Source organism: Oncorhynchus mykiss, chromosome 16, assembly GCF_057628025.1.
Source record: "Oncorhynchus mykiss isolate SJ-2025 chromosome 16, ASM5762802v1, whole genome shotgun sequence".
Classification (NCBI taxonomy): domain Eukaryota; kingdom Metazoa; phylum Chordata; class Actinopteri; order Salmoniformes; family Salmonidae; genus Oncorhynchus; species Oncorhynchus mykiss.
This window is the reverse complement of record NC_143037.1, coordinates 45,484,683-45,495,606: the sequence shown is the minus strand read 5'-3', so window position 1 is coordinate 45,495,606 and position 10,924 is coordinate 45,484,683. Positions and strand designations below refer to the sequence as shown.

Here is a 10,924-nt window from a genome sequence, read left to right as displayed (position 1 = left end):
AACTCGGCAGATGTCATGCTTGATTGACAGCATTGCCAATGTATTCAACCTTTTCTGGCCCATGGTGTTGCAAATGAATGTTTATCCCTTTAAGCTTGGAAAAGGGACCCTTAAACCCAGACTTGGACCACAAACCGTCTCCATTGAATAGCAGGCTAGTGATTACTTTGCAACACTTGCAGATAGCCACTGATTCCTTCCAAACCACTCATTGTTGAATTTGCAATTGTGTGTAATGTGTAATGTTTATGTCCAATGCCCGATCAGCACCAATACTTTTTATCTATAATTTCTCTTCATATGACAAGAATTTAAAAGAATTTGCCAGTAGATTGTCGACTTGATTCATGACGACAACTGCTTGTCTAGCTTGCTAGCTAAGATTTTGAAAGTATGATGTTGACATGGCCACAGATCCCCATAGATTTTGCGGTGATGTAGTGTCCCCATGAGTGACAGAACACTGAGCCAATCACGGTGCAACTAGAGAACATTACCAACCCGTAAGCTCTGTATTTTCCGCTGACTGCCCCACCACCACAGAAAGCACAGCGCTAGTCTGAAACACCTACATACTCAAGAAAGCAAAAAAGAGACCATGTTTTTATGCTGTTTTATTAATTAACTCAATTATATTTTTTGGTACATGGTTCTCAAACTGATATGTGACACATAGTAATGCCAAAATAACAACCCCACCTAAACAGGTGGGGCTCATAACAGGTGGGTCGCCACTGAACCTTTCACTCATTAGCCTACCTCATACTGCGCTTGGATTTTGAGATGGTTGACCTGGTAGAGCAGCTTGGTCAAGCTGTCCCTTGCTTTGTACCATGTCTGTCGCATCAGCCAGGCTTGGTTCAGACTGCTACTACCATCCATAATAGTCAACAACATATGACTGAAAGACATATCACACAAACACTGCTGGGGAGAGAAGTGAGGATGAGGAACTTCAGAGGGAAGAAAAGTAAACAGGAGAGTCAAATCTTCAGAACCCTGGCCTTTGCTTACCCGTCAGCTGTAGATCAAGGCTTTTCGCTATCTACATCTGGGAAAACAAGATTGACCATTGAGAAAGATTAGATAACCCATACATGCAAAAACCATTTTAGCAGAAAACAGTTGTTGCATACATAGCCTACACTTTACAGATACATGTCTTTTAGCAAAGATAAAAATGACATAAATCCATTTGAGCTCATTTCTACCAGCATGTCACCTGTACAACTAGAGGAGAAAAAAACTCTAGATCACCTTTACTCCACACACAAAGACACATACAAAGCTCTCCCTCGCCCTCCATTTGGCAAATCTGACCATAATTCTATCCTCCTGATTCCTGCTGACAAGCAAAAACTCACACAGGAAGTACCAGTGACGCACTCAATACAGAAGTGGTCCGATGAAGCGGATGCTAAGCTACGGGACTGTTTCGCTAGCGCAGACTGGAATGTGTTCTACTCCAACACCATCATTAAGTTTGCAAATAACAGACGATGGTGGTGGGCCTGATCACCGACGACGATGAAACAGCTCACAGGCAGGAGATCAGAGGCCTGGCAGTGTGGTGGTTCCAGGAGAACAACCTCTCCTTCAGCGTCAGCAAGACAAAGGAGCTGAACGTGGACTACGAAGGTCGAAAGCCATGGGTCCTCCGAAACACAACCCTGCCAAGCCGCACTGCTTCTTGACACACTGCTCGCTTAACACTGAAGCCAGCCGCACTAATGTGTCGGAGGAAACACTGTACAGCTGGCGACCGAAGTCAGCGTGTTTCTGCCCATCCGCCACAAGGAGTCACTAGAGTGCAGTGGGACAAGGACATTCCAGCCGGCCAAACACTCCTCTAACTCGGACGATGCTGGGACAATTGTGTGCCACCTCATGGGTCTCCCGGTCGCGGCCGGCTCCGACACAGCCCGGGCTCGAACCTGGATCTGTAGTGACATCTCAGCCTTACACCGATGTGCCACTCAGGAGGATTAGAATATAAAACAATATTATATAAATTATTATTTTGGGTTAAAATAACACTCCAGGCAATTCATTGGTGTCTACAACTAGATAGAAAGTAGGTAGAAATGATATTGGACATATATTTTCAAATAACTGCCCTTTTTCTGGCCCGCAAATTGATTTTGACAAAAATGTGTGGCTCCCCGTTAAATTTCAAAATGCCGATGTGGCCCTATCGCAAAAATGTTTGCTGATCTAAGCCTAGGCACTAGGCGGTAAATTAACAACATGTAGTAGAAATGTAAAGTTAGCGTTTTGATCACTCACCTGTCAAAAAGAACACCATCTGCAGATGAACAGAGAGGAGAGGACATTTCACATTTAAATTGTTCTTTGATTGACTTTACCTGTGTCAACTTTGACCTGTGTACGTTATTCGAGTCAACTGATAGAGGCAAAAAGAGACATTTGCAGAGATACTGGATATAATGACGAGATGCCTATGACTTCGCCCTAACAGTCTCCTGCTTATTCCTCTCTTTGGATTTGTGGATACATTTCATACTTTAATTTTTTTTATTTTTTATGTCAACAGCGTGTAATCAACGGTGAGTGAGATGCTGCGCTAGCCTCTAGAATTTCCACAGGTACAACTACAATATAAAGAGTTTTTTTCTCAAAGTTGCCAGGATGTCACATGCATCACACTTATATCAGTACACTCGTTACAACCTAAGCATTATGAAACTTCTATTATATCAAATAAGTTGTATCAAAATAGCAATACACTCATTGCCCCATACAAAAACTCATAATTAGCTTAACGATTAATTTTGGGAGCTAAACCCTCTCGTTTCACCTCTTCCTCTCTGACTTTTGTTTGTTTGGATCCTATTTTTGTTTGCATTTTTTTATATTTTTTTTTACAAAGCACTTCAAAGATTTTGGATTTCATTAGAATAAGGCCCTTGGTTACGAGTCAAGTATGTGGCGGATGCTGGGAACTGAGACCACCGAGTCATTAGATGGCAGTAATGCGCTCAAATGAAAATGAAAAAATAAATTCCCCTGGAGGAAAAGTGTGTACTGCCGAAAAGTGAAGGGAGCCTGTCGTAAAATGGTTGCAACAATGTTGCCAGTAGAGAGTTCAGAGCTAAAAGTCAGTAGATAAGGAACTTTTGTTATTTCAAAGGCGCTTGTTGTATTGTATACTTATGTTGAATGGATTCGATTCGAGGCGCCTGTCCCAAGTCGGTTGCCTACGTTAGGGGAGCCCTAAACTGAATTGATATCCAGCTATATTAGCGTTAAAATGGCATCATTCAACGGAGGGGGTAAGAAAACTCATAACAAATGTTCAAAACAAAGTCCACTTGGTAGTCAAATTATTAATTTAAATATGTGTGATACAAAAAAAGATCCAATGGCTTTAGTATCATCTAGCAGTCTGTTGTTAGCAATTATATGAAAATATGGCTAGCTATGTTTACAAGTTGCAAAGTAGGCCTACATTCAAATAGTCCCTACTCAAAGGTAGGATTAGTCTTGGTATTGCAGGGTAGGCTATGGTTGTCAATAATCACAATGTTCTTGAATAAAAACTGGGTTTTATCCCATTTTCCCCCTCATCAACAGGAGGGAACCATGTACTTGTGGAAGTGAGCCCAGATATCCACATCTGTGGCTTCTGTAAGCAGCAGTACAATAACTTTGAGGTCTTTCTGGCCCACAAGCAAAATGGCTGCCATATACCCTCCTCTAACATATCAGCATCTAACTCCGCACCCACTCTTACAGGTAAGACCATGAGATGGTCTCTCTCTCTCTACACGGTCTTGTTTGAACATGCTACCCCAAACTCCTTTAATATACTGTTGGAACAATGAATAGTCTATATGTTATCAAGTTTTAAAAATTATTCCTTTGTTATTTGGGAACTCGGTTGTCTGGAAATGTATCCTTTACAGTCAGAATATTCCCCCCCCCCCCCCTCCTTTCCGCCCAGATTCCAGCACAGAGTTTTTTGAGGAAGCCTACCAGACGTGTGTTATGAGAGGTGTCAAAAAGATCCTGACCAAAGCCCCCAAAACACCTTCCAAAAAAATAAAACCTGCCCTGACTTCAAAGAGACGCAGCTGCTGTTTCTCAGGTTGGTAGCTCACTCCCTCTTTCCTCGTTTATTACTCTTCTGATACATTCCTTCCATACTGCTGCTAGAGAGGAAGCACATTATCTGCTGGTCAGTTGCAACCATTTAGTTACTTTTTTTTATAGCTACACAACTTAATACTACAGTGAGGTGGCCTTAAAATGTGGGTGAAACAACACTATTATATTCAGGCTGCATGAATCAATCAATTTTCTAATCAAATGCATCATTTATTCCTTTGCCCCTAGGTTGCTCTTTCAAGACACAGTACGGTCAAAAAGACATGGAGCGGCATCTCAAAACGCATACTGGTATGTAACAATACCAGTATTATTAGATCATAATTCAAATTGGATTTATGCTCCTCCTAGTATGTATTGCAAGACTTGACATAAATGTATCCTCCAATCCACCTGTGTGTGTGTGCTTGTGTATATGTGCTTGTGTATATGTGCTTGTGTGTGTCTAGGTGAGAAGCCGTTTGAATGTGAGCTGTGCCAAAAGCGGTTCAGCCGGAGGGACAAGCTGAACATGCACCTCCGATCCCACACGGGAGAGAAGCCTCACAAGTGCAAGTACTGTCCCTACGCTGCGGCCGACAGCAGCAGTCTGAAGAAACACCTCCGTATCCACTATGACGAGAGGCCCTTCAAGTGCCAGATCTGCCCCTACGCCAGCCGCAACTCCAGCCAGCTCACCGTGCACCTCCGTTCACACACTGGTGGGTCTGCTTTCCCTTCACTACTTGGGTTGATTAGTACACTGAAGCATGGAATTGGTGTTCACAAGTTACAGTGGGGGAAAAAAGTATTTAGTCAGCCACCAATTGTGCAAGTTCTCCCACTTAAAAAGAGGAGAGGCCTGTAATTTTCATCATAGGTACACTTCAACTATGACAGACAAAATGAGAAAAAAAATCCAGAAAATCACATTGTAGGATTTTTAATGAATTTATTTGCAAATTATGGTGGAAAATAAGTATTTGGTCAATAACAAAAGTTTCTCAATACTTTGTTATATACCCTTTGTTGGCAATGTAAATCTTCACAAGGTTTTCACACACTGTTGCTGATATTTTGGCCCATTCCTCCATGCAGATCTCCTCTAGAGCAGTGATGTTTTGGGGCTGTTGCTGGGCAACACGGACTTTCAACTCCCTTCAAAGATTTTCTATGGGGTTGAGATCTGGAGACTTGCTAGGCCACTCCAGGACCTTGAAATGCCTCTTACAAAGCCCCTCCTTCGTTGCCCGGGCGGTGTGTTTGGGATCATTGTCATGCTGAAAGACCCAGCCACGTTTCATCTTCAATGCCCTTGCTGATGGAAGGAGGTTTTCACTCAAAATCTCACGATACATGGCCCCATTCATTCTTTCCTTTACACGGATCAGTCGTCCTAGTCCCTTTGCAGAAAAACAGCCCCAAAGCATGATGTTTCCACCCCTATGCTTCACAGTAGGTATGGTGTTCTTTGGATGCAACTCAGCATTCTTTGTCCTCCAAACGTGACGAGTTGAGTTTTTACCAAAAAGTTATATTTTGGTTTCATCTGACCATATGACATTCTCCCAGTCTTCTTCTCGATCATCCAAATGCTCTCTAGCAAACTTCAGACGGGCCTAGACATGTACTGGCTTAAGCAGGGGGACACGTCTGGCACTGCAGGATTTGAGTCCCTGGCGGCGTAGTGTGTTACTGATGGTAGGCTTTGTTACTTTGGTCCCAGCTCTCTGCAGGTCATTCACTAGGTCCCCCGTGTGGTTCTGGGATTTTTGCTCACCGTTCTTGTGATCATTTTGACCCCACGGGGTGAGATCTTGCGTGGAGCCCCAGATCGAGGGAGATTATCAGTGGTCTTGTATGTCTTCCATTTCCTAATAATTGCTCCCACAGTTGATTTCTTCAAACCAAGCTGCTTACCTATTGCAGATTCAGTCTTCCCAGCCTGGTGCAGGTCTACAATTTTGTTTCTGGTGTCCTTTGACAGCTCTTTGGTCTTGGCCATAGTGGAGTTTGGAGTGTGACTGTTTAAGGTTGTGGACAGGTGTCTTTTATACTGATAACAAGTTCAAACAGGTGCAATTAATACAGGTAATGAGTGGAGGACAGAGGAGCCTCTTAAAGAAGAAGTTACAGGTCTGTGAGAGCCAGAAATCTTGCTTGTTTGTAGGTGACCAAATACTTATTTTCCACCATAATTTGCAAATAAATTCATAACAAATCCTACAATGTGATTTTCTGGATTTTTTTTTTTCTCATTTTGTCTGTCATAGTTGAAGTGTACCTATGATGAAAATTACAGGCCTCATCTTTTTAAGTGGGAGAACTTGCACAATTGGTGGCTGACTAAATACTTTTTTGCCCCACTGTATATAAATCTGGTTCTGAAATCTGGCTATTAAATGGTCTACATTGTTTCCCATTCATTTGGGATTTAAATATGGAACATGGACTCATTTTGGTATAAGACCACTTAACTTCTGAATAGTCTGGCAAACGTACGTTTCGAGTCAAGTTGTTGTTGGGTGTTCTATAAAGATATATATATATATTCCTCTACTTTAGGGGATGCACCTTTCCAGTGCACTCAGTGTGAAGCAAAGTTCAAGATCAACTCTGACCTGAAGAGGCACATCCGCATCCACTCGGGTGAGAAGCCTTATAAGTGTGACTTCTGTGAGTACCGCTGTGCCATGAAGGGCAACCTGAAATCTCACGTCCAGATAAAACATGGCACGTCCAACTCTTTTCCCTGCCCTGACTGTGACTTCCAGTGCACCAACAAGACAGCCCTGCGGCAGCACTCGCGAGAGCACCAGCCCACTCAACCCATCCAGTGCTCCAAGTGCATCTACTCCTGCTCCAGCAAGGGGGCGCTCAAGGTCCATGAGCGGATCCACTCTGAAGAGCGACCCTTCAAATGTGACTTCTGCAGTTTCGCCACCAAGCAGCGCAGCAACCTGGTCATCCACAAGAAGAAGTGCCATGCGGACAAACCTGAGAAGGGGGCCAGTGTTGGTGGGAAAGGAGGCAAAGCCAGTGTCGGTAACGGAGAGGACCCTGCCAAGCCTGTGAGCTCCCGGTACCGGGCCAAGCTGGATGCGACGCGGGCCTTCCGCTGTGACCTGTGCGAGGCATCGTTTGTGAGGGAGGACTCTCTGCGCAGCCACAGGAAGCAGCACCGGGAATCAGGCTCTGAACAGACTCTTTCCTTGACACTCCAGCCCATTACCTCCCATCCCAGTAGTGTGACTGTGAGCCCTTTACCCAGGCAGGACAGCCACACCACCCAGCTCCCCCTCCACCATGTACCCCTAGCTCCCCTGGCCCCCTATAGCAGTGCCCAGCTTAAGATCATAGTATCCCATCCTTTGGGTCAGGAGGGCTCCTTCCATCCCCTGCAGGCTGGGGTGGGTGTGGACATTGGGCAGCACCAGCATCACACCAAGGGTTCCTCCGCCATCCTCTTGAGCCCAGAGAGTCAGGACATGGTGGTCAACTCCATGATCCAGCAGGTCAACCTGAGCCTCACGCCCATGCAGCATATAGGAGGTCCAACAGACGGCGCTGGTTTGGAGCCTGGGACGGTCCTGCTGACACACCTTTCCTCAGAGGATAGCAGTAACCCTCTGCACCAGGCCCTACTGCAGACAGCCATTACCTCCCAGGTCTCTTCAGCAGCCCACAGCACACAGGCCTTCATCACCACCTGCTCAGACCTGGAGGGCTTTAACGCTCTTATCCAGGAGGGAGGCACCGAGGTTACTGTTGTGACGGAGGGAGGGAACCACGGTAATCTAGTCGCCACGGCCACCTCCATGTTCCCGCCCCCAGACATGATGTGTAGCGAAGGTGGCCCTTCGGAAGACTTGGCCAAGCAGGCACATGTAACAGTGTTGCACGGGGTTGGGGACAATAGCATTACCACCTGTGAGGAGGACAGTAGTCTCATTGTCCCTAGCATCAGTTTAGGCAGCCAGGGAGTGGTCATCCACAGCTTGCCTCTGGTGGTGACTGCCCAGAACCAGCCTGTTCTAGAACAACTCTCAGTCTCTACACAGAACCTCTATTCAGTGTCGGACACACACAACATGGACGGCCTCCAAGACTGACTAGATCACCATTACTGAAGGTCAACAGGTCAAATAGATATTTATAACAAACGGTGAGATGGCAGCTAATGTTCCGTTACAGAGTGATGACTCTTGACTCATGTCATGCTTAGGTGAATTTAGTTGTTAATCATAAATTCCGGCTTGAATGAAGTATGTTTGGTACAACCTAGTCAAAATCGGATTATTTTCACCTTTGACGTGTTTCCCAATCATGAACTTTCCAATTCCGTAGAACACGAAGGAGATGCATTGCTTAAAGTGTCATGAAACTGGGCATTTCAGAAAAACAAATTAAAACAATATCTGCTTGTGTTTCTGTGCTACTGTCCTATTTTGAAATAATTTAAATGTATTGTACTTGGTGTATGTTTCTGCTTTACTAACCTGTCATTGACCATGAAAGAGTATAAATACATTAAAGTTAAAAATGGATAACTTATATCAAAAAACCTAGACAGAAAATACATTCTATGCTTTCCAGTTACCTATTATTTATGTCAATAGATGTTCCTAGTGTCCACAAGCTATTTGCTTAACGTTCTTTGTATCTATACGGAATTGAAGCCTTTCATGGCTTTGGCAAAGAGTCATGGGAAACAATGTACATTTCAATTTGGTATTGGTACAATGCTGTGTCGATTCACCTGATAAAGAATGATCTATGTGCCTCAATTTCCGAATGAGGTCTTCCTCCTGTATGTTATATTGCAGGTTTGATTCATCATTGCAAATATGTCAAGGTACTTATGTTTTCAAAGCACAAACTTCTAACTACAATAGTCAATAGACATTTGATTGAATGCCTCTTCTGCTTGTTGTTTGTTATTATCCTCTTGGAGCCAGTTTGACATTCAGCCTTCAAGTCCTTAGTGTTCGCAGGGAAGTGAAGGCTGCGCTGGAAAAGGGCTGTGTCCCATACGGCACCGTATTTCCCACGTAAGTGCACTACTTTTGACCAGGAACCATGGGGCTCAGGTCAAAAGTACTGCACCCTATAGGGGACAGGGTGCCATTTGGGACGTTACCAAGGAGTCTCTCTGGCACAGTTGACCATTGATTTTTCTTTCAGCACTAATGGCTTTAGAAACTCAACTGTGACCCCTCTGCTTTCTCTGGCTGTGGATGGGCACAATCTGAGCAAATCATTCGCTGGCTGATGCTCCGACTGCTCTTCCAACGAGAATGGGGAGATCTCAAGAGTCCTGGAATATGTGGAATGTCACTTTGTGATTCTGTAAAATGGAAATAATTGTACCTTTTTTGAAGGATCTAGAGATCGATAGAGGGTGGATGTAGTATCTGTGAAGTGCCAGTCTTTGTAGAACGTACTGTGGTTATTTATTGAGATCTATATGATTTCTCATGTAAACATACATGTTTTTACAGTTGTATGTATGCTTATTTTAACCATTCTATATTCAGACATCTCGTCATTTCAGTGAAGCCTGGGTGTCCGAGACTACCAGCCATTTGACATAAGGCTCCAGCATCTCTAGCGCTCTGGTGTAATGTCCCTAGATTGCCTTTGGGGGTCAGTAAGTATCCAACATTAAAATCATCCTCCTGAACTATTGATCTGAACCAATGCCTCTTTTTTTCCCCCACATCTATAAACATTTTATGTCTGTCTATTTTCATCCCTATAAATGTTTGATCTCATTAGGTAATATACAAAATGTAGTTTGTGTTATGACTATATGAGTGATAATCAGACAGCAACATAATGCACCCTAGTGTATATCTTTTAACTTTTTATAATGTGGGGTTAATTATCTCATTTAACCGATTTTTACGTGGTGTTTTATTACTAGAGTCCATTGGTTGAAGCCATAATTGCTGAGGCCTTGTAAAATTCCATTATGCATTAGGGTGCCTGGCTGCTATGTGGGCAAAGTGTTTTAAAACTAGAATTGTTCTCTGATGCATCTCTTTGATCTATTATCAGGCAGAGACTTCCAGGGTTCCAATCCCAAGCACCCTTGAGGAGGGCCTGCTTCCCCCGAACACATTCTACATGCGACGTCATAGGAGGGTGGGCTAAGTGCTCTCTCTCCCAGTTTTTTTTTTTTATATATGTAAATCCCTGTGTAATTAATCAAAGTTTGACACAGCCATTTGAGTTACTTGAAATGGCTAATATAAAAAGCATCCACACATGCATTTATACATCCACAAACCTATTTACTGTGCGTGCGTGCGTGCATGTAAGTAAAACCATGGCCATTCACAAATCCATATAATCGTATATTTCTGTTTTGAATAAAGGTGCGTTTTGTGAGGCTTTGTTAAAAAGATATAGCAGGAAGTGTAAATGGACCTCTTGATACTGTATGGCACTTCTGAGTTCCTTCCTTCCTGTGTTTGAGATGTCAGGCCTTTGAATGGGGGTCATAAATGTCTCCAGGAAAAGCTATTTCCACTCACAGCTGCTTAAAGAAGTCGTATTTTGTGATGCATTCCTTCTGGACATGAACTAAGCCAGAGAAGGCCAAGTGATGGAGAGATTGGATGACGTGAAATACTGGGGAGTCTTCCCTCTGTAACAGAACAGTAGTATCTGACCACTTTTAATAGTGTGAAAATGTCAAAAGGGCCATTATTATAAAACTTAATGAATATTCTGCCCGTATGGTTAATCTCACTCCTGTCAGTAATATGGTGATAAATATTTAGGGGAGCGTGGACGACAACATTGGAGTTCT

The 10,924-nt window shown here is 43.6% G+C and overlaps 1 protein-coding gene across 1 annotated transcript; it reads left to right on the top strand.

Annotated features, from left to right (window-relative positions):
• The first annotated feature begins 3,019 nt into the window (after positions 1–3,019).
• Positions 3,020–8,534, top strand: LOC110492059 (uncharacterized). The gene is made up of 6 exons (XM_021566040.3): positions 3,020–3,293; positions 3,595–3,756; positions 3,965–4,108; positions 4,357–4,419; positions 4,578–4,829; positions 6,673–8,534. Exons 1-6 carry the CDS (start codon positions 3,272–3,274, stop codon positions 8,217–8,219), a joined length of 2,190 nt encoding a protein of 729 aa, XP_021421715.1. The 5' UTR covers positions 3,020–3,271; the 3' UTR covers positions 8,220–8,534.
• Positions 8,535–10,924: the final 2,390 nt, after the last annotated feature.

Excerpts from the sequence above, each read along its gene's own strand:
- LOC110492059 (XM_021566040.3), top strand. The coding sequence starts at position 3,272 with ATGGCATCATTCAACGGAGGGG. Across the intron at positions 3,757-3,964 it reads CTCCGCACCCACTCTTACAG|ATTCCAGCACAGAGTTTTTT; the intron begins GTAAGACCATGA and ends CTTTCCGCCCAG. Across the intron at positions 4,109-4,356 it reads ACGCAGCTGCTGTTTCTCAG|GTTGCTCTTTCAAGACACAG; the intron begins GTTGGTAGCTCA and ends CTTTGCCCCTAG.